Below are 23,577 nucleotides of genomic sequence, written 5' to 3'. Positions count from 1 at the left end.
TGGAACTCATACTTGTTGATGGTATTTCTGGGATTTGGATGCTTGTCAATAGCATTTTTTGAATTATCTCTATTTATAAATAAAAATTAATTTATGAATAAAACTTCTATACACATGTTCTTAGCGATCCAAAAATAAATGCTGAAAAATAAACTTCGATGAAAAAAAATCCCATAATCAAGTTGAAAATTTTAATGGCTGAAACCGCAATGATACAATCCGTATATTGTTATCTGAGTGAGCCATCCTAACCGTCAACGTGAAACTACCTCTGCCTCACACTGTCACACACACAAAACCTTAGCCCACATTTAACCTGTTTCAATCAGTTTTATTTAAGAAACATGATGGTTCACTGGCACTTAAAGGGCCAAGGCCTCATATGTTGGTCCAGACCCCCACATTGTCATTCTCACACAAAAAAAATATGCTTGTGATAGTATTTTATTTAAAAAATTATCCATTGTAAACGTGTGTTTGGATTGGCTTTGGTGAATGAAATGGTATTTGGTCCTCACCTCATCCCCAAAAGCATATACTACCAAATAGGAGGGGAAAAAAAGGTAAAAATGCAGTTTCTAAACACACCCCAAATAAAAGGAATAATATGAATTGACTTCTCAAACCGAGCTAGAAATTAACCGAGCTGGTGTGTTTAGTTCACGCTAAAATTGAAAGTTTGGTTGAAATTGAAACGATGTGACGGAAAAATTGGAAGATTGTGTGTAGAGAAGTTTTGATGTGATAAAAAAGTTAAAATTTTAAAGAAAAAATGTAGAATAAACTCGGTAGAGGTGAAACCGAGAGAACCGAGTAGTTGTACTTACACATGAGATGAGATGAGATGGGAGTGCAGTGTACAGTAAAATATGTTTGGTGATGAGGGGGTAGAGTGGTGGCAGCACACCACTGGCTGAGCGCGTCGCCACGTGTCCACGCCATTTCCAAGGCAGGCCCCCATCAACGGCCCAGACGTCAGCACGTGGTGATGTCAACACCCCTACCCACTGTGTCACTGACAGGCCGGGGCCCATCCTCCTCTTCGTCCTCCACCCGCCAGCCCAGCCAGCGCCTCCTCCCCTCCCCTCCCCACGCAACCCGATCCATTCCCAAATCCCTCCTCTCATCAACTCGACTCTCGGTCGGCGTCACCGGCGTCGGAGGCGGAGGCGGAGGCGGCGGCCGCGTCGGCAAGGCAGTGCTGTGCTGGATCGAGTCGAGCAGCTGGCTGCGCGCGCGGTTTGTGGCTCTCTGTGTGAGTCCGGCGCTGCTGCTTCAATTCCTTCTTCCCCAGGGCACCTCCCGTGAGCCGCCATCTCCCTCCCTCACCTACCTCTGGATTCGCTCCAGATCCGCCCATGAGTAGGCCCCCACGCCCACCGCCTGCTCGCCATCGCGCCTCCACTCCACCACACCATGCCGATCCCCACCACCTCTGACACTACTCCGCCCCTCCCCCTCTCCCATTCCCATGGAGGACCTCGCCCTGCCCGCCGCTCCTCCTGCCCCCACGCTTAGCTTCACGCTCTTAGCCGCCGCCGCCGCCGTCGCCGAGGCCATGGAAGAGGTTCTGGGCGCCGCGCTGCCGCCCCTCACCGCCCCCGCCCCCGCCCCCGGAGACGACTCCGCCTGCGGGAGCCCGTGCTCCGTCGCCAGCGACTGCAGCAGCGTCGCCAGCGCCGACTTCGAGGGCTTCGCCGAGCTAGGCACTTCGCTCCTCGCGGGGCCCGCCGTCTTGTTCGACGACCTCACCGCCGCCGCCGCCTCCTCCGTCGCCGTCGCGGAGGCTGCCGAGCCGAGGGCTGTGGGGCCCACTGCGAGGAGCGTGTTCGCCATGGACTGCGTTCCGCTCTGGGGGCTGGAGTCCATTTGCGGCCGCCGCTCGGAGATGGAGGACGACTATGCCGTGGTCCCGCGATTTTTCGACCTTCCTCTGTGGATGGTTGCCGGCGACGCGGCAGTCGACGGCCTCGACCGGGCCTCCTTCCGCCTTCCAGCCCATTTCTTCGCCGTCTACGATGGCCACGGTGGCGTTCAGGTTCCCTTTGCTTTTGTTTTTGCCTCATCACAGTCACAGCACATTAAACGAATCCAACACACCGATGATAACCTTTTCTCCATGCTCTCATCTGTTGCAGGTTGCCAATTACTGCAGGAAGAGGATCCACGCCGTACTGACAGAGGAGCTGCGTAGAGCGGAGGACGACGCGTGTGGCTCTGACTTATCTTGCCTTGAGTCCAAGAAGCTGTGGGAGAAGGCGTTCGTGGATTGCTTCAGTCGTGTTGACGCTGAGGTGGGAGGAAATGCTGCGTCTGGAGCACCGCCTGTTGCTCCAGACACCGTGGGGTCAACTGCTGTCGTCGCAGTCGTTTGCTCGTCACATGTCATCGTAGCCAACTGCGGTGACTCGCGTGCTGTTCTCTGCCGGGGCAAGCAGCCCCTGCCCCTGTCACTAGATCATAAAGTAAGCCATGGATTCCCATTGATTCCATGTATGAGTAATTGACTCGAGTCCTGAGGGTAATTGGATACGAATTGCCTTGTTCTTCTTCGTGCTTCAGCCAAATAGGGAAGACGAGTACGCGAGGATTGAGGCGCTGGGTGGCAAGGTTATCCAATGGAATGGTTATCGAGTTCTCGGTGTTCTTGCCATGTCGCGATCAATCGGTATGCATTCTCACCCTTTTGACATAATTGAACCAGTGTTTGTTTGTGCTTCATTGTTTATGCTTCTCCAACTTTACTGATGTGACTGTGCTGATGATAGCTGATTGGGTAATTGATGTGTCAAAGGAAAAGTCTCTTGACTGGTTCATTTTGTTATTTTATTCTGAATTGTGATGATATATGGTGCTCTAGGGTTTGTGACTTTTCTAAGTGAAAAATCACTGGCTGATTGTTGCTCCCTGGTGTAATGACATTGTACCCCCAAGTTTATTTACAAATACCTTGCATCAATGCGATTGTTTGCAACTGGTAGTGAGTTTGTACCTATGGTGGCAGAGAGAGCTCCTCGGCTAATTACTTTGTTAGTTTGTTCCTAGTCATACTGTTAAGTGATTTGCGATGCTATGATTCAGGCATATATTTCTATATTTGTTAGCTATGTTGCCATATGCGATACTGGTATAGGCGTTTGGTGAGTATACATGCAGTTCACAATAGGAAAATATAAGAGAATATGAGAGACTTAGACATTGAGATCACCTTGATGGAAAAATATTAAGAGCAATACTAAATGGCAGAATACTTCAAAGTAGTGATTTCTGTCATACCAAACACTAGGATGAGTCACTAACTACACGACAGCTGTATAAGCCATTGTTTGCATTCATTGTGATCAAGGAACAGCTGTACTATATCGAGGATTGTAAGGACTGATGTAATAATGTGCCATTGTGCATCAATTGAGCTTTGGATGTTAGCTTCACACCTTCACCCATGTTGCTGCACAGCAGTCAATCATATTTGTTAATTTACTGTTGCAGTCAGATGAGGTTTCTTCCCATTGAATCTTAAGGGAGAAAGCCTGGCCCAATATATATCACAAGACTTGAATAACTCTTTCATCAGCATTTACTCTGATTCGCTTTTGCTGTATTGATGCTTCAAACTAGAGAGAGAATCATAACATCATGCTATTCTTCTGTTATACCCCGGTTTATTAGTTCCAGTGTTCATGTATCCTGTCAGTTTTTGTTGCTCTTAACATGTTATTCTGTGACTGGTAATTTGATTTCAATGTCTTTAATATATGGCTTTTGTTGATACTTCAAAGTCCAAAGTAGATAAATTATGTTTGATTTATTGGTGCGCTTGCCAATACTTCTGGTCTGTGCATTGATGTATTTGCAGGGGACAAATACCTGAAGCCATATATAATCCCGGTCCCTGAGGTCACAGTTGTCGCTCGTGCAAAAGACGATGATTGCCTTATTCTTGCAAGTGATGGCCTTTGGGATGTAATGTCGAACGAAGAGGTCTGTGATGCTGCTCGCAAGAGGATATTACTATGGCACAAGAAGAATGCGGCCACCGCATCAACGTCATCCGCCCAAATAAGCGGTGATTCTTCAGATCCGGCTGCTCAAGCAGCTGCCGACTACTTGTCCAAGCTTGCCCTACAGAAGGGGAGCAAGGACAACATCACTGTCGTTGTAATTGACCTCAAGGCACATAGGAAGTTCAAGAGCAAAGCATGACATTGCCTCCATGAACAATAACAATAGTTTATAGGAAGCTAGAAATGTGGGAAATCCAAGACAATTTATTTAGCTGCTGCACCGGTACAATTTGTTTAGCTGCTGTTCAGTGCTGGTGCTGCTGCAGCTGCAGCTGCTTCTTTGCCCTCGCCATTTATTTCTGCCGAGGGATGTACTACTAGTATACTGTATTTTTCTACACGGTACAGACTCCCAAATCTGATTCAGGGTCGAGGACATAAGGTGGATCTGGGAATTTTGGGGTCTCTCAAGACAAGACAGAAAACATAACAAAATCTGTAGATGTAGGTAGGAGTCCTAGGACAGATTGGGTTTCTGCCTCTGGCATTAATCGTTTTTGTTAACCGGTAAAGATACTGCTACTTGCAATTGCTGTTTCATATATACTCCTATATCTTTCTTGTGCCTTCCCTTGTGATCAATACCTGGTGTTTCTCCCTTGTTCAAGACGGTCAATGTACTTGCCGATTTTGGAGTACTTGAAATACAGAGAAAATAATGTCTGAACCTGAACTTGTACACTGGTGAGCTGAAGAGAAACCGGACTCTAGTTAACTTTAGTTTGCAGAAGTGTAGGAAACCAAGACCAGTGACGAAACTAGGATCTGAGTATTAGGGGAGTCAACTTATCAAATGATTATGATAAAAAAATAGTAGTATAAAAATATACGAAAATTTAAAGGTTTTTCATAGATAATATATCATATCAATGTAAAGAAAATGATAATACTTAATAGGTATATCATACAGCTAAAATGTATATATATATTTATTTCAATCATGAGCTGCAATTAGGAGTCCAATCACCTCAAGTTAGCATGTAAGTTTTTAGAGAGATATCTTATACGATTGCTTATGCGTTTTCAAAAAACGAACTTAAAACCTGACTCAAATACATATCTGTATTTTCAAAAACGAACGAACTTAAAAACCGACTCATACACGGATACACGGATGACGTATCAAAGTACCAAAAAAACATCTTTAATTTTTATAATAGTAGATATTTTAAAGAGTAAATTGCAGTTTGGGTCATGTATTTTTACCCTTGTTGCAGCTTGGACAGGGTCTTAGCCATGATTTTCACTTTGCACCACATAACCTTGTCATTTGTTTCACTCTGCACCACCCCTCATCTTCTCCGAGTCAGGCAGCCTTATTATCTCTCTCCCAACCTGTTCTCGTTATGCTATCACCGATCAGGAGGAGGTAGAAGTACGACAGTTTCCCAAACTCCAATCACCCTATCCAATCTGGAGGGAAGAGTAGCAAATCATCACAGGTTCAGCACCGGTACAGGTGCTCAAGCTGAGATGAAATGCATGGTGATAGTGCTGAAGTCATTGCTGGTGCCTGAGCTCGAGCGTGGGAGCAGTACTACAACACTTCGTCAGGGACTAGAATAGGCAAAGTAATTGGGGTCGAGTATGCAGGTTGCTTTCACCAGAGAGCTCAATCCCAACCACACATGGGGAAGATGAAGACTTCAGTATGCTAATGACTAAATTAAAGGGTGAATAGCTAAAGTGGTCCTTCAAGTTTTATCTGAGACTCAATTTAGTTCTTGATGTTTCAATCTATCCGTATTAGTCCTTCAAGTTTTTATTTTAGTTCAAACTTATCCTTGAACCAACAACTCTCTTGATAAATGACACTTATATCCCCATCATTCATATATATAAGACAAAAATTACATGCTTGATTTTTTTTATAGATAATGCATAGTAAATTATGTAAAACAAAAATAAATTATGTACTATACGATAGCAATTGCTTAAGTTTCATGTGCACATGTTGAAATAATGGGAAGTACATCTGCAATGTTGTTTATTCATCTTGATTTCCTCTTTTCTAGTATATAGTTGTATACAAATTAAAGACAAAAAGGATATTTTCTAATAGAAATATTGACTAGAAATAGCCATATGGCATATTAAGTGGGTCCAAGGATGATTTCAAGCCAAAATAAATATTTAGAGGAGCTATGTGGATAAAATGAAACGTGAAGGACCAAATTGAACCTTCGGTAAAACTTGAGGGACTAAATTAGCTATTCACCCTAAATTAAACTAATCGTATCACCTTACCTAACATGCTAGTTTTAGTATCAATAAAGGGAGGACATGGTAGTGCTCAAGCTCACGTACAGTGGCTTCAGCTCAATGAAGAAGAGAAGAGAGAGGAGATGGAGGAAACACCGGCCCAATCTGAAACTTGTGTAAAATTGTCTAGTTCAAAGTGAAAATATTACTTTGTCCCTAGTCCAATGTGTAACTATGGTAATAAAAGGTAGTCCAATGTGCAATTCACTCTATTTTAAATTATGATACAGAAAGATATATGGTTATTAGATATTTTTATTTTAGATAATACTTTTGCCGGTCAAAATTTATTAAGAAAGAAGGCATCAGTTTATAAAGCCACACCAACAAAGCTGTTGCTATTGTTGTGTGCGTGTTTTTTTTTGGGGGGGGGGGGGGGGAGTGGGGGAGGCCTCCCATATCCATAGTCCATGCTAGTTTGCTAGAGCTCTAAATTTGATACAATATCAGAATTTTAGAGGTGGGAAATATATCTTTATCCTTTGTATGTATTTTGTATAGCAAATCCACCCATCCTATTCTTAAAACAATCAAAATCAAGTAGTGCTTGATTTGGCTCAACTCTACGGATAAAGATCTAGAGCAAGTAAGCTGTAGACAAGTCATGATTATCTAACCTGATGCAAGTGAGATTGGTTATGGTTGGGCCTGTTCGGCTGTCTATTTGCGGTGGCTGCAGCTGCGGCTGCGCCGTGTGTGTGCGGCACTGCTAGTGCCGGCTGCGCTGCAACCACAGCACAGGCAGCCAAACAGGTCCATTATTACGTGATACGAACTCTAAAGTCTCTAATACACTCAAACAAAGCTTTTTTTTAAAAAAAAGTGAGTTAAAAATTGATGGGTGAAGTTTATATTAGTATGATTCTTATTGAAAAAAACAAATTATAAAAACGAAGAGGAAGCGGAGGCGTAGTAAGAAACGTAGGGGTGAAAACGGAGCGGATATTTATCCGATCCGATCCGCTCCGAATCCGTCCGATGTGAGGATATGGTAAGGGTTTTTAGATATCTGGCCGGGTGCGGATGCGGATGCGGTATGAACGATATCCGACGGATGCGGATTATCCGATATTTTAATCGGATTATCCGATGTACTGTTTGGCGGATAATCCGCAAATTTCAGACCACACAACAACTTTCAGGCCCACCTAGCTAGCCCAATAGCCCAACCCGGCCTAATCTAATCCTCTCATCATCCCCCAGATCCGTCTCTGGCTCTCTCTGTGTGCCGTCCCTCAGTTGTTAGTCGAGGAGTCGGAGAGAGTAGCGCGGCGGCACGGCACAACGGCGACCTTGCGCGGTGGCCGCTCCTCCCCAACACGCGCCAGGCCGATCCTCCTCCCTAACACGCGCCAGCCGCTCCTCCTCGGCTAGCGCCACCGCCGGCTGCAGGAGGCTGCTAGCGCCGCCGCTCACTGTTGTGTGTTTTGTGCTGTACGCCTGTACTACTACTGCTGTATTCCTGTATGCAGTATGCTGCGTGTAGCACTGCATAGGGGTGCTCTACTGCTCTATGCTTGTTGTTGTTGTATGCATGTATGGCTTGCCTCATGCCGATGACTTTTATTTTTACATTTTAAGCAACGCAGTAACCGGTGAACTATTGAACTGAACACTTATATTATATTTTTGATGGATCGTGGATGTATCTTGGATTATTTTGACTAGTGAACTATTGAACTGAACACTTATTACTTATAGTTATACTATTACTATTGAACTGAACGCAATGAACTAATGATGTTTTGCCATCGTATTGGGGCAAATTGTATTGCCGCCCTCTTGTTGTATGGATTGAATACAAACTTGACATCCGATAACTTTTTGTCCGTTTCCGAACCGAGTCCGCACCGAATCCGACGTCCGAAATAATCCACTCCGCATCCGCATCCGTACGTCATCCGCATCCGCTTAAAAAATATGGTTTAGGATATGATATAGCTATTATCCGTCTGAATCCGCTCCGTTTTCACCCATAAAGAAATTCATCCTGTTTTGGTTTTGGTTGTATTGTGGAGCAGTACAGCAGTATCCCGTTTCGTTTGGGCTTTTGGTGGGGGTTGGGTGGGTTTCCCGTCTCCTTCCGATTGCTGAGTAGCATTAGCAAAGGAGCAAAGGAAAGGAACCTCGATCTCCATCTCCATCTCCGCCCCCAAACCCTAACACACACACGCCGACTCTCCAAACCCTACACCCCCCCAACCCCCAACCCCGCCGATCCCCCCGCTCGCCGCCGATGGGTCGCAAGAAGAACGTCGCCATCGATGACGATGAGTACTCCTTCCCGCAGGAGGACGCTGCCCCCGCCCCCGCCCCCGCCGCCGACAAGGACAAGCCCATCAAGAAGGGCGGCGGCAAGAAGGGCAAGAAGGGCGCCAAGGCCGCCCTGCCCGACGACGAAGACGACTACGAGCCCCCCGCGCCCCCGCCCCCGCCCGGGGACGACGACGACGACGAGGAGCCCATCAACCTCGTCTTCACCGGTAAGAAGAAGAAGAAGAAGGGCGGCGGCGGCGCCGTGAGCTCCTTCAGCGCCTTCGACGCCCTCGCGGCCGACGAGGACCAGGGAGAAGACGACGACGAGGCCCCCGCCCCTGCCCCCGCCCCCGTCGAGCCCGATGCCGCCGCCAAATCAGACGCCGAGGACGACGACCTCGATTTCGACTTCAGCAAAGCCAAGAAGAAGAAAAAGAAGAAGGACAAGGGAGCTCGCCCAGTCCCTCTGGAACACGACGACCTCGACCTAGATAAGCCTGCCCCGCCGCCCCCAGCCGCCGCTGCTGATGAGGCAGACGACGACGAGGCTGCTGCAGCTGCAGCTTCCAAAAAGCCTCAGAAGAAGAAGAAAAAGAAGGGCGGCTTTACTGTGGACAATGAGGACATTGACAAGCTCCTCGCCGAGATCGACGATACTTCTCCTCCCACCGAAGAGGCTGAGCCGGTGGAAGAGGTGCCTGCCCCTGATGCAGATGATGCCTTAGGAAAGAAATCAAAGAAGAAGAAAAAGAAGGGAGGCTTTACCGTCGATGATGAGGACGTAGACAAGATCCTCGCAGAGTTTGAGGACCAGCCACCTCCTGTCGACGATCCTGAGCCTGAGCCTGAGGCGGTGAAAGATGTGGGTAATGTGGCCGCCTCAACCAGTGTGGATGATGCGGAAGGCAAGAAATCGAAGAAGAAAAAGAAGAAGAGTGGAAGGACAGCTCAGGAAGAGGAGGATTTGGATAAGCTTCTCGCTGAGCTTGGTGAGGGCCCAACACCAGCAGAAAAGGAGAAGGAGGTTCTGCCCCAGGCGCCACCTGCTGCGGCAATGGTGAAGGAAGATACTGAAACCGCAGAGGATGGTAAGGCTGGGGAAGGAGAGGTGGAATCTGCTGCAGCCAAGAAGAAGAAGAAGAAGAAGGAAAAGGAGAAGGAGAAGAAGGCAGCAGCTAAGGAGGCAGATGCTAAGAAAGAAGAGGAAAAGGCTGTAGAAGCTCCTAAAGGGAAGGTTGACATGAAGAAGCTCCCGAAGCACGTGCGGGAGATGCAGGAGGCACTTGCCAGGAGGCAGGAAGCTGAGGAAAGGAAGAAGCGTGAGGAGGAAGAACGATTGAGGAAAGAGGAGGAGGAGCGATTGAAGAAAGAGGAGGAGGAGAGGAAAGCTGAGGAAGCAAAGAGGAGGAAGAAGGAGAGAGAAAAGGAGAAGTTGCTGAAGAAGAAGCAGGAGGGTAAGCTCTTGACTGGGAAGCAGAAGGAGGAAGCAAAGAGGTTAGAAGCAATGAGGAGACAATTCCTTGAGCAGAGTGAACTTCAAGTAGCCGATGGTGCTGTCCCTGAGACAAAGAAGAGGCCTATATATGATTCCAAGAAGAAAAAAGGTCAACAGAAGACTGTGGAGACTGCAAAGGTAGTTGAAGAACAACCACAAGAAGTTAACGAAACTATTAATGACGAGGAAGAATATGTGTTAGTGGATCAGGAATCTCAGTTGCAAGTGGAGGAATCTGAGGAGAGAACCGAACCTGATCAGGATGTCGAAGAATCGAAACCAGAAGAGGAGGAAGATGAAGATGAATGGGATGCAAAGAGCTGGGATGATATAGATGTCAATTTGCCTAAGACAAGTGCCTTTGAGGAGGAAGAGGCAAACCCTGTCGCCAAGAAGGTTGCTGAACCTGTTCAGAAGCAGGAAAATTCTAAAGCACAATCTACAGTGGCTACTGTAAAAAAGGTTGCAAACTCCAATAAAGGTGAAACGGAAGATGGAGAATCCAGTAGTGCAAATGCTAGGAGGAATAGAGGCGCTTCAAAGAAAGGACCTATTAAAGAGGATGAGACTAAGAATGGCAGTGACCTTCGTTCACCAATTTGTTGCATCCTTGGTCATGTCGATACTGGTAAGACAAAACTGCTAGACTGTATTAGACGGACCAATGTACAAGAAGGAGAAGCTGGAGGTATTACCCAACAGATTGGAGCTACGTACTTCCCAACTGAAAATATTAGAGAGAGAACAAAAGAGCTTAAAGCTGATGCCACACTTAAGGTTCCAGGATTGCTTGTTATTGACACTCCTGGTCACGAGTCGTTCAGTAATCTGCGTTCTAGAGGTTCAAGTTTGTGTGACATTGCTATTTTGGTTGTTGACATTATGCACGGTCTTGAACCTCAAACAATTGAATCCCTGAATCTCTTGAAGAGCCGCGATGCAGTTTTTATCGTTGCCTTAAATAAGGTATATTGCTTTGGAGTTTTTTTTTCCCCTTTGACCTCATCTTTTCTTACAGTCTATTAATGTCTCAATTGTTTTTTGGCTTAATCTCTATGAAGGTTGATCGTCTTTATGGCTGGAAAAAGTGTACAAATGCCCCTATTGGGAAGGCTTTGAGGCAGCAAAATGAAGATGTTAAGAGGGAGTTCAATATGAGGCTTACTGATGTGCGTAAATTTCCATCTTGATTTTTCTTTAAAGAAATGACTTAGCACTAGCAGTTGTATTTATACAATCACACATATATGCAGATTGTGACACAATTCAAGATGCAAGGTGTGAATACTGCTTTGTACTACAAGAACAAGGAGATGGAAGATACATATAACATAGTGCCTACCAGTGCAATAAGGTATGATCTACAGCTGAATTAATTGATTCTTCATTCAACTATGATATTATTGGCATCTTTGCCTCAACACATAGTTCACTTCTCTCAACAGTGGTGAAGGCATTCCTGATCTGCTTCTTCTGTTGGTGCAATGGGCACAAAAGACGATGGAAGAAAGACTTACTTTCGTTGATGAAGTCCAGGTACGGTGCATAAATTTACTTGTCATTATAAAAGCATGCATTCTTATCTCGTTTCTGTTTCAGTGTACCGTGCTGGAAGTCAAGGTTGTTGAAGGTCATGGTACTACAGTTGATGTTGTGTTGGTCAACGGTATACTCCATGAAGGAGATCAAATAGTTGTGTGTGGGATGCAGGTATGAGACGTTTTTCTTTATAAATGCAGTTTTGCAACAAACACAGCTTATTGAAGTTGCCGCCTGCTCTTGTTCTATGTTTATGTAGGGACCCATTGTGACAACAGTTAGAGCTTTGTTGACACCACACCCAATGAGGGAGCTTCGAGTTAAGGTGCGTGTCCCATAATAGTGCAAGCTTTGTTTTAGTTGTGAAATTCACTCCAGTAAAGTACTTTATAGGTTGCAACCGAATTATCATGTGGTTATAATTATTATTCCTACCTACTTACAGCTTTCATTGGAATCATTTTTGCACTGAGAGATCATCAATTCTGCTCCCTTTTGTTCTAGGATGGTTTTAAGTCATGTTTTTCACTTCAGTTCCATTCATTTCTTTCACTGCCTTGAAATCGTTTTACCTTTATTAAGTAACCAATTCTAGGTACCAGAATGTTGGTCTCAATGCCATTCTTTTATTTTGAGTGGCTTGAAATTATTTTGCCAAATTAAGTAAACCAGTTGTTGATACCAATGTGTTGGTCCTATTTCGCACTATCATTCGTAATCCAGCAAATTGTGTACTTTCCACCTGCCATTCTCTCTGTGTGTGTGCGCGCGCGCGTGTTCTCTTTTAAACGTCGAGAGGACTTTGGACTTTGATTCATTTACTTTGTTTTAATGGCATTACTTTTTCACTGCTATTAGTTTCTCTTTGTGTTCAAGTTGGAATAATTGAAACACTTCTTTTTCAGGGCACATACCAACATCATAAGAAGATTAGAGCTGCACAAGGAGTTAAAATATCAGCACAGGTGCGTCCAATTTCTTTCCCTTTTTCTTGTATTATATAGTTTTTTGACACTAACTTAATGATCTCTTTCTTTCAGGGTCTTGAACATGCAATTGCAGGGACTGCTCTTTATGTGTTAAAGCCTGATGATGATCTAGACAGACTAAAAGATGCTGTGATGGAAGAGATGACTAGGGTTAGAAATCGGATTGATAAGAGTGGCGAAGGTGTCTATGTACAGGCATCTACCCTTGGGTCATTGGAAGCTCTCACTGAGTTCTTGAAGAGCCCTGCTGTGAATATTCCCTTCTGTGATTTCAGTATAGGGCCAGTCCACAAGAAAGATGTTATGAAGGCCAGTGTTATGCTTGAGAGGAAGAAAGAATATGCAACTATCTTGGCGTTTGATGTCAAAGTGATGCCTGATGCCCGTGATCTTGCAGAAGAGTCTGGTGTGAGGATCTTTGTAGCAGATATAATATACCACCTTTTTGATCAATTTACTGCATACATTAAGAATCTGAGGGAAGAAAAGAAGAAAGAAAGCGCTGAAGAAGCTGTTTTCCCCTGTGTTCTCAAGATTATGCCAAATTGTGTTTTTAACAAGAAGGATCCAATTGTTTTAGGTGTTGATGTCCTTGAAGGAATAGCCAAGGTATTTTCTTTGGTGATTTATCACTGTCTTTTTTGTGTGGTTCCAATCCCAATGCAAGTAGTTGAAGTAGCAAGTAGCATATGAAAGTTTAAATACTCAAAGACTGGGATGCTATGTTACTCACGAAGTCATCTTTTCTTTTATCTTTTCGAATAAATGTCTGGTGTGCAGTTCCGCTAACTCATTTGCCTTTGTATCTAGGTGGGCACACCTCTATGCATACCCACTAAAGAATATATTGATATTGGGAAGATTGCATCTATTGAAATTAATCATAAGCAAGTTGACATGGCCACAAAAGGGCAGAAAGTGGCTATAAAGGTTGGTATTTCTGATAATTTGTGGCTGTTGATCCTTCTCTTATTCTATTATATTGTTAAATATATGTTTGCTGGGATGTGAACAGATTATTGGGAGCAATCCTGATGAGCAGCAGAAGAGTTTTGGTAGGCATTTTGACATGGAAGATGAACTTGTTAGTCGCATCACAAGGCGATCTATTGATCTTCTCAAAGAAAACTATAGAGTAAGTCAACGTTTATTGTTTATGTTTCTGTGCATTTTGATCTGCATTCTCCGAATCTATTTGTACCAAACTACACGTTGATGATCTTCTTAAAAAAATCATTTTTGCAGGACGATTTGTCAATGGATGACTGGAAACTTGTTGTTAAGTTGAAGAGCATCTTGAAGATACCATAAAATCGTTAAGCTTGCGGAAGCCCCTCAAGCCTGTCCACCAATCGGCAAAAATGAAAAGTTAATGGTGGCATCTGGGCTACTGGGGTAGCATCCATAAAATTTTCACGTTACTCCTTGGATTTGCCGGGTTGAGAAGTTCTATTCTGACACACCGATGTTCAAGCTGCCCAGGGAGTTTTTCAATTTTGATACGGTTTTGTTTTATTGTAATTTGTTCGAAATGCGGTTGATCAAACATTTTACAAATATAAGTGAAACTACCCGATTTTGAGGGGTTCTTGAAAGAGGCTATGTTTGTCTTTTTTTTTTTCCCCTGAACACAAACTGTTTTCACATCCCGTTGCCTGGTATGAGTGGTTATGTAAAGGGCAGCCGGTAAGTCAAATGGAGTATATACCAGGCTGAATATTTACACTGGGTAAGCCTATTAATTCAGCATTTGTTCACGAAGGCATTAGATCTACATGGTGTTAGTATTGGGATCGGTCCGTATAAAATTCATTCCTGAATAAAAACCTTATAATCAATATTAATGTATTAATATTAATGTGTCATGAGTATCAGTATTACGATCGATGCTCACAATGTTTGTAAAATATAAATATTAACCTTATGACAAATTGTTATTTTTAGCCTTTCGTGTGTATTTTCATAAGCCATGGCCTTCTCTAAAATTATGAGTATTAATTTTGTGAGTATTCTGGTCCTAAGACTTTCGTAATTTTCACCCTTCGGCAGATAAATTTCTGTCCATTACCTTTTGGGTAAAGTCACAACATTTTTTTTTTTCAGGGCCAAAATTTTCACGAGAATCACCGCGCACAAAATTAACGATCAATAATTTTGTGAGATATAGCGTTCTAGTTCAATCTTTAGAAAACAATATATGTATAATTTTCTTTGGCCCAAAATTTCATGAGTATTAGCCTTGTGATCACCAGCACAAAATAAGTTAACCAAAATTTTCGCGTTTTTTAGCCTTTGGCGCATAATTTCATATGAATTATAATCTTATAGCCTCAGAAAAATGTTGCGCATAAAATTAATGAATATTAACGTTAGTACCAAGAATTTCATAACTTTTATCCTTTTGTCTATAATTTCGTGAGTACTCGTTGGCCAAAATTTCATGAATATTTTTCTGTAGTCCTAAATTTGAAGAGTGTTTGCATTGGGATTGTTGCAAACAAAATTCGTGAAATATCAAACATTTAGTGATTCAGCTTTCGGTCTCAAATTTCATGAGTTATAGCCTTTGGAGAAAATTCATGAGTATTCACTTCTTGAAAAAAGAAATCTCCAATGCAAAATTTCACAAGTATAAGTATGGATGATCGTTGTGCATAAAGTTATTGAACATTAACCTTTTGAGCAAGAATTTCGTGATTTTTCATCTTCGCCTATAATTTGTATAGCCCTGGGCCAAAATTTATGAGTATTTAACTTTTTATGAAAAAAATGAATATTTTCTCTAGCCGTTGCCTAAAAAAATCACGAGTATTAGCATCGGAATCGTTGCGCACTAAATTTTCCTGGGCCCGAAATGTCACGAGTAATATTCACAAACTTTGTGCACAATGATCTCTTGTGAAATTTTGTAAAAAATAAACAAAAAACAAAAAAAAAACTCTTGTGCGCTCTTTTCCTAAGGTTAATACACATCAATTTTCGTCAAAGGGTATAATACATAAATTATATGACAAAGGCTAAAATTAATTATTTAGTCCTAAAGTTAATATGTTCGAATTTTGTTCCAAACCGTCCCAAGTTTAATAGCCATGAAATTTTCGAGGAGATAAATATTCATGTGTTTTTAGATTAATATATAGGAATTTTGGCCTAAAGTTATAGCCCATGAAATTATAGACCGATGGCCCAAAATCACCAAAAAAAAGGTCATAAGGCTAATAGTCACGAATTTAATCACGAAACTTTTGTTCATAAAGCTAATAGTCACGACTTTTTTAGGCAACACTCCTAATGAAAACGGTTGTCACAATTTTGGGTGGAGTTTGAAAAGGTTAATACGTTGAGAATTGTAGAGCCACATGAACCATACAGGACCATTAGTCTTTTTTTTTTTTTTTTGAGAAATACAGGACCATTAATCGAGGTCCATGAATTGACATACATACACGGAGTATCAGCAGCAGAGGCCCACGACAAAGCATAGTAAAGGCTTTTGATGGGCCCAGTAAAGGTGTATGGACGTATCTACACGGCCCAAGATGGTTTTTACCAAGTAAAGGTGTACTGTTTATATCTGAGTTTATCTTTTTTTTTTCTCAATGTTTAGGTTGAATTTGAACTTGATTTTGATGAACTAGTAGATATCACTATACTCTACATCGCCAATTTTTTTTTCAGAATTTTTCACAACTATTTGCATCAAATTTGAAAAGAAAAGGTACACGAGAGGGTATCCCATCGTCGATGGGAATAGAATCCACTCCCGAACAGAAGAACAAATATACTCTTAATTTAACTAGAGAAAAAGCCAGCCGTATGTTTCTCTTAAGCAATACAGAGATAGCTAATCCAATTTAAAAGAAACAAGGGAAAAAACTCACTGCCAATGCTACAGTTCGAGTGCCCTAGCGTAAGAAACAAGACAAATACCAACGTAGCCAAAACCAGCTGAAACGGATCATCAAAAGCTACCACCAATTGAGGTGAGGTCTGAACAAAAAAGGAAAACCAACTTTCCCACCATTACGTGGTACGAGTCCCATGCAAATTGAGGACAAGGCATCTGGAGATGAGGTGAGACAGTCGGCATATGGAAGTGCTCGTTTGCAAATTGCAACTGCAGATAGCAAAAGCTTTAGGTTGTTGCACAGCACTCATTGCTTCTGATTTCTCCATGATTGCCAAGATGTGAGGTTAGGGACTTTGGCATCAGTACTACCATACCTTCTGGAAGGATCTGCCGAGCAGTAGCTGCTTTTGGTCTGATGGTACAATCCATACCACAACCATACTTTCACTCTGTTGTTGTGGGCTCATCAGTTTTCTGTCCATCCTGTGAATCTTCCTTGGCATGCAACTCTGCACCTGAATCGTTGGATCCAGTTGAGCCAGCAGTATGGATATCACCTGTGTCTGGTGAAGCTCCAGCCGAAGCATTGTTGGGCTCAGATGATGGGCTGACAGGTTCATCCACTGCTATCCCTGTACCCATATCCCCGCATGATCCTTCAGCTGCATCTTCTGCCTGTATGTCTACCTGGCCATCTCGAACATCCACGTGTCGCTCAGATTCTTCAGCTTCTTTGGACAAATCTTCCTCTTCAGTGCACAATAGTTTCTCGTCTTCCGTGTTAGAATCTGTTTGTTTACTTACATCTGCTAAGTCCCCGGCCTCCTCAACAGGGCCATTTTCAAGAGAGACACTTTCCAGTTGTGGCTCGATGCTAGTGTCCTCACCAATTTGCACCTCATCAGTTTCCTCCGTGTTTAGAGAAGTTTCTTCAGAATTGGGAGATGAAGAAGGGACAGAGGCAGCTAAACGGTCATTTATTCCTCTATCACCATCAAAGGTAAACCAGTTTGAATTCGTAAAGAGGGAGCTGCTGTAGAACACACAATATATAAGAAAGTTAAGTAATAGTAATAACGGCAGAACAACGAAACGATAACAAAATTACCTGTCCTGATCATCACCCAAACGCAACGAAGATATTACTACTTCAGCTGATTCATCATCAAAGTAGACATCCTGAAAGGAAACAGGAGCACAGAAATTCAGACTATCGGAAATACATTTATACTTGCTGGACATCAGGACACAACACACTTGTTATACTAGTACTAGATTCGAAATCTTGAGTCACTTAACTGACCACAAGTCTTAAGGACAAACCATTTAACAATGGAAATATTGAACATGCAGATCAAATGACAATACAAATAACAGATGCAGCCTAAAGTCCTAAACAGCATTTTAACATACCTCATCATCTCGTTCAATTACTTGTGCCTGCAATAAGCAAACATTGACACATTACTAACATGTTCCATAATGCTAGAGAGGACTATATCAGTGAAGGTAATAAGAGCATAAGACATCAGTGCCCATTTCCTCAGGTATGTAAATTCTAGCATGCTACCAAAGCTCAGGCTGCTGCAAGTTCAGACAATCACCTCTTCAATGTCATCATTGCTGTACATTCCATACCGGAATGCCTGGCTCAGGTTATTAGCAAGTGCCGCCACATCATAGTCCCTGTCTCGGAAGTCATCATCATCGCTATCCCTACCACGATCATGTAGAGAAGTCGGACGACTGCAGCACAAAGCATTGATAGCCAAAAGTCAGCGAAGACAAGTGTACGCAATCACAAAAGCATCACAAAACATGGTGATAACCTACCCACAGGCCCAATGATAAACGTTCTCAACCTCATTGCGTTTGACCAGGGCAGTTGTCTGCCATTCAACCCACTCGCTGTTCTCCTGTAAAGACATTATTCACCAAGTTAGCTAATTAATAAAGTTTAGATGATATTATGCACAAGAAGTACATCATGCAATTGCTAAAGTGATAGGCTAACGAAAGAAGAGAAACTCAAAGTACCTGCAAATGAGACTGGATTATGCTGTTGCTATTTCCCAGTTGAATAAGCTTATTAGCTATTCGAGTTATGTGCCCAATATTCCCAATTTTTGGAGGCACCTTCCCTTCAGATAGTAATGTTGGCTGCACATAGAAGATAAGAATACTCAATATACAGGACCCTGTGTATATCTGGTCTTGCAACAAGGGGTACGAAGGACATAAGAATTCAGGAATAGATTACTGTGTTAGATTCTGTTGACAGGGAGAAACTTCTTTCAGCAGCAAGAATTTTGCCAACAAGATTGCATTCATTAAGGGCATGGTCAATCAGCTGGGATCTATTAACTTCCAGACAAGAAATGATAATACTCTCGACATGATGGTGCAGAAAGTTATTGTAAGGGTACCTGCAGCACGAACCAATATGTGATGATTCTCTTGCAATTGTTAGGAAGAAGAGCACATAAAATAGCCCCACTTACTGGAAGAACAAATCAATGGAACGTTTTACTGCAGATTGGTTGATTAGCTCCTGTTCCGCAGTTTCACTACCAATCGTCAGCAAAACAGAGATGAATTCCACAATCTGGGAGGAACAAACATACCGCGCATTAAAACCAAAATGGAACAGGAAAGGACTGTGAAGGAACATGTCAAAAGAACAGAAATGATTCATTGGACATTGCAAGCCTAGACTAACAAAAGAGACTTATGCAAGGGACACGATAGTTTTAGACCATCAGAACTCAATTGCATGCATATATCAGAAATTACTTCGCCAGAAATCCTGAAGGCAAGATTAATAAAAGTAAGTCAAGGTACCCATAAGCAAGATTTTTGCTTTACATCAAATAATTAGAAAAGCTTAAGATCCAGGGCATTCAGCAAAGAAGGATTAGCTTGAGCAAAATATAAAGAAACATGCACACAAACTATCAATTACAAAAACTCACTACATGAAGCCATACCTTCAAGCGGTGTTTTCCAAGAGGGGGCTGCAAACATCCATATGTTGTAGGTAAAACATTTTCAGCAGAAGAAATATCCAACAACTTCAGCAAATCACCTACGATGTGATTTCAGATAGATCAGTAAGCAGAAGAAATGCATATTAAAGATTCTCTAAAAAAAATCACCAAAAACACAATATACCATAAGACAGATGTTGTCTACAGTATATAGAACTAAGATCCTAAGAGAGAAACTACTTAGGTAGCAGTAGCCTAATAATACTATCAAAAAAAAAAAAAAGAGCACTCACCTAGGCTCTCCAGCATACCATCAACTGTCTCTGGACTAGCAGTAACCAATGTCCCATGGCTCAAGTTACTTCTAAATGCTTGGTATGAGGCTGACGCTAGTCTTTTTGGATCCAACAAAGATATACATACTGATAATGAATGAACCAGGACAGATTTGGGGCGTGATTCTTGAAGAGCATGACGAAATAATCTCCCAACAAAACTGAAATGGCATGCAACAAACAAACAAAAAAAAATGCATATGATAGTTGACATAGGAAATTGTCTTTCACCATTCTGATCAAATATTAAGTAAAACCTAAAACACAAACCTTGGGCTGCATATTTTTGCAGCGAGAGCAGGAGGGGCGCATCGAGTCACTGCAGAAAGAATTTCTGCAGCATTGGCGTGTACTTCAGGGGAATCCTGCTTGGTTAAAATAGTGTATGATATATAAGCACTTTTCTAGTCAAAATATTCAATATATTTTATCAGATATTTCTAGATGCACCATACTGAGAGTAACTAGTATTAAGTATTAACTAGTGGCATTTTATAGTACTTAGCATGTCAGTAAGTGCTCAAGCTTTGAAACTTACAGATGAGCTAAATTTATCCACAATCATTTCCAGTACATCTGTATTTTCTAACCACTGCAATGTGTCAGCATAATTCGAGTATATGGTCTCATCAGCACCTATCAGTCGAATCAGAACCTGTTTTACAAGCAGTATCATGGCATCAATAAATGAAATGAACATGCAAAAAATAGGAATGGAACGGATTTAACAACAGCTGACCTCCATTATTGAGGTGGTGCCGATGAGATCAACAAGATGGACAACAATGTCTGGGTGCTCCTACACAATGAAAGGGGTACAGATATGAGCACCCATAATTGGAAAATACGCAGGCATTCGTAAGCTTGTATCTTATCACAACCTTACATGTAAGAATTAACATTTTGATTGGTGCAAACCGCTTAAAGAATAAATACAACAGAATGCAACCTATAAACATAAAATGAGTGGAATGCAGATCACAAATATAAACAATACTGAAGAACCAATAGTTCTAAAACATTTTCTATCACATGGTACTTCTAGATCCAATCAGCAAGAAAAAGCTTTAAACTTCAGGATGCACACAAAATTACACCCACAATTACACGTACAGAATGTAGCTCATGACCTATCAGGCTTCAGAGGAGAGTATTACAAATCCAGTCTAAGTTGTTTCAGGTTGTCAAACAAAAAATATGAGTAAATGTGCTCATAATTACCAAGAATAATAGCATACTGGCGACAACCTATGTTTCAGTAAGAAAGATGAGCAATACCTGGACATAGTTCATTAGAGGGGAAGTCTTTCTCAGCATCAAACATATTACCACCTACAGTACGAGATCAAACTGAGACCACAAGCCATGTATGCTGATGAACAGTGTGAAGCATAGTGTCCAAATTTATAATAGCACATTAAAGTTAAACCACTGCAGATAGCTTTAAAAGTCAAAGAATGATTCAGAGACAACCAACACAGGAGAAAAATAGTACCTTACTGAAGTATCCAGCTAACAATGTGCTATGTGGATGACCAGGTCTTACAAATGAGAAAAGCAAATCCATTAACTGCATCAAGTACAAGAAATGGAAGAGATGGTCAGCTAGAATGAAGTTTATCAGCCTGAGGAGTATAAAATACTCGAGAGGAATATGTTAATAGGGGTCAGGGGAACATATTTACCTCTTCATCGTCTACTAAGGTCCTCAAGATGATGTCAATTTCACAGGTAAATATCTCACAAGCAATGAATGGGAACCTGCATTGAGTTATATAACTGAAGTTAGGCAAGGTTCACCAACAAGCTATTTTACAAAACTTGGTGGTAAACGACAAAAGAATGCATACTTAAAAGAACGTTTCTTTTCAGAATCTTCTGGTACTTCTTCCACGATGTAACGAAGCAATTGCTCCACTTGAGCCTTGTCTCGCAAGCTAGGGACAACATTCAAGAATAATAAGAACAAAGAAACTACAAAGGTAAAAGAAACAGCATGCAGTAAAATCGTCAATCAAATGCAGCCACATAACATCATATTCATACATTTACATTATGCTTGTAGTGCAGATGTAAATGATCATTAATTAAGAACCAGCTAAGGAAAAGCTTACATCAATGGGAAAAGAACACAGTTTTAGAAAAAGAATCTCTCTCTGAAGTCTGAAGGGATGAAATGATCAAATGACTCAGCATACATGGTTGGATATGCGAGTGTTCCTTAGGCATACAAAAAATCTTCCATAGCTCCAGCGCAGAAAGTAAGCAATGAAATAAAATAAAGGGTGAGGAAGGAAGTTACAAATTTATGAGACGAGTATTCAGCGCTTTGCACTCCTGAATTATTTCATCCTCGTCAAGAAGTTCTTCTAATGTGAAGTTCTCCTTGTCTAGAATTGTATCCACCTGACCAGTAAATTACAAAGTTAGGCGGGTTAGGTAGAGATGTTCCCATAGTATACTAATAATTTCACTTGTGTCTCCCAAATGAATTTTTTGTTAAAAAAAAAAAGAAGCAATTGAGCGCTTTACACATTCCAGTGATCAAGCTGAATAAAAAAACACAGGAAATTACTGTTAAACAAGCAGCAAATAACAGAATTACAGCTAGGAATAATAGAAAGGCGGAGCATTGCAGATGATAATTCTATTAGCACAAAACACAACATGGTAAAAGAAAAGTTAATAATACAGCATAACGAGCTAGTAGCGCAAATGAAAACATTCCAAAGACAAGAGGATGGCTGTAAGGAAGGATTAAACAAGAAAGAAGAGCAAGGTCCTGTGATACGTGAGTGATGTGGTCAAGTGTTGATACTCCTAAAGGAGGTGTCATAACTCCAAATGCAAGGAGAGCATTAGAAAGAAGTGGCATCCTAATTCTACCGAACTCCCTTTTAATCAATGGAGCTTTTCTCCCTGCTCTATTTGTTTCATTTCATCAAAGGGCGAGTGAAGGAGAGCAATTACGGCACCCACATAAGAAACGAAATATATTTTACTATGGTTGGGTCCATTGCTCCTTTTGCTAGTTAAGGTTTTTTAGCTATCAGATAGAAAGATTGACTAAAATACATGTTGGATTGGATTTCATAAATACCTGTTGGATTGTAATCGAAAAAAAAACAAGAAAGATGCGGGTGCTAAAGCAATAGCTGGCAGATTTGGTGGAGCAGCTTGCAGGATGCGTGAAGGAGAAAGGACGCGGAGGCGCAGGCGCAGGAGAAACAGGCACGCTCTCCCGCAGCTATTGAAACCCTAGGGTAGGGTAGGGAAGGCGAGAGCAACGGGGAGGATTGGAAGTAGTCGGTCGATACAATAGCAATCCCAAGGGCGGCATGATGAGATGAGAAGAGAAGAGAAGGGACTCACCGGCGAGGCCGCGGAGAGACCAGTCATGCGCCAGAACATGGCGGCGACGGCGAGGGATCCGCACCAGATCTAGCTAGCTGGGGCCTAGGGGTGGGCGAATCAAATCGGCGGCGCCGGCGCGGGGGGAATCTCCAGGTCGACGAGGAGCGAGCGAGGAGGAGCGGATCGTATTGGCTGCGGCTGCTGCTGCTTTGCCTCCTCTCTCTCTCTACTACTCTGGTCTCTGGGAGCTAGGAGGAGAGCCTGAAGACAAGCAATGAAGGCAAGGCGTTGTTGGGGGCCCGATTTGGCGTTGCGTTGCCTTGCCGGACGCCGGGGGATTCTCTTGCCTGTTTCTTACTACTCTCTCCTTCCTCTGCCTGTGTGTGTATAACTCTCAGCAGAGAGGGTAAAAAGAACTCATCAAACTGAAAGCCTACAGGGCCGCT

At 42.3% G+C, this 23,577-nt stretch overlaps 3 protein-coding genes across 5 annotated transcripts; 2 read left to right on the top strand and 1 right to left on the bottom strand.

Annotated features, from left to right (window-relative positions):
- The first annotated feature begins 1,068 nt into the window (after positions 1–1,068).
- On the top strand, positions 1,069–4,629 carry LOC127773995 (protein phosphatase 2C 53). The gene is made up of 4 exons (XM_052300255.1): positions 1,069–2,038; positions 2,139–2,465; positions 2,563–2,668; positions 3,857–4,629. Exons 1-4 carry the CDS (start codon positions 1,472–1,474, stop codon positions 4,201–4,203), a joined length of 1,347 nt encoding a protein of 448 aa, XP_052156215.1. The 5' UTR covers positions 1,069–1,471; the 3' UTR covers positions 4,204–4,629.
- Positions 4,630–8,421: 3,792 nt separating this feature from the next.
- Positions 8,422–14,338, top strand: LOC127773237 (eukaryotic translation initiation factor 5B-like). Of its 2 annotated transcripts, XM_052299268.1 has the most exons (11): positions 8,422–11,043; positions 11,139–11,246; positions 11,331–11,431; positions 11,523–11,613; positions 11,677–11,787; positions 11,876–11,941; positions 12,522–12,581; positions 12,657–13,214; positions 13,416–13,535; positions 13,621–13,740; positions 13,851–14,338. In XM_052299268.1, the coding sequence occupies exons 1-11, from the start codon at positions 8,563–8,565 to the stop codon at positions 13,914–13,916; spliced, it is 3,882 nt and encodes a 1,293-aa protein (XP_052155228.1). In that variant the 5' UTR covers positions 8,422–8,562; the 3' UTR covers positions 13,917–14,338. The 2 variants fall into 2 exon arrangements, with proteins under 2 accessions (XP_052155228.1, XP_052155227.1); XM_052299267.1 differs by having other exon boundaries at positions 11,523–11,787.
- Positions 14,339–16,346: 2,008 nt separating this feature from the next.
- LOC127774003 (uncharacterized) lies at positions 16,347–23,491 on the bottom strand. Of its 2 annotated transcripts, none has more exons than XM_052300265.1 (19): positions 23,150–23,491; positions 22,080–22,183; positions 21,628–21,714; positions 21,463–21,538; positions 21,273–21,347; positions 21,056–21,109; positions 20,517–20,576; positions 20,316–20,432; positions 20,048–20,142; positions 19,736–19,938; positions 19,443–19,540; positions 18,957–19,060; positions 18,716–18,881; positions 18,493–18,615; positions 18,289–18,371; positions 18,060–18,201; positions 17,869–17,895; positions 17,564–17,634; positions 16,347–17,488 (listed from the first exon to the last, which is right to left on the bottom strand). In XM_052300265.1, the coding sequence occupies exons 1-19, from the start codon at positions 23,186–23,188 to the stop codon at positions 16,900–16,902; spliced, it is 2,313 nt and encodes a 770-aa protein (XP_052156225.1). In that variant the 5' UTR covers positions 23,189–23,491; the 3' UTR covers positions 16,347–16,899. The 2 variants fall into 2 exon arrangements, with proteins under 2 accessions (XP_052156225.1, XP_052156226.1); XM_052300266.1 differs by having other exon boundaries at positions 16,347–17,485.
- Between the last annotated feature and the right edge of the window lie 86 nt (positions 23,492–23,577).

The sequence above is a fragment of the Oryza glaberrima genome, chromosome 5, assembly GCF_000147395.1.
Source record: "Oryza glaberrima chromosome 5, OglaRS2, whole genome shotgun sequence".
NCBI lineage: Eukaryota > Viridiplantae > Streptophyta > Magnoliopsida > Poales > Poaceae > Oryza > Oryza glaberrima.
Note: the sequence above shows the minus strand (reverse complement) of the source record. Positions and strands in the feature narration are given on the sequence as shown.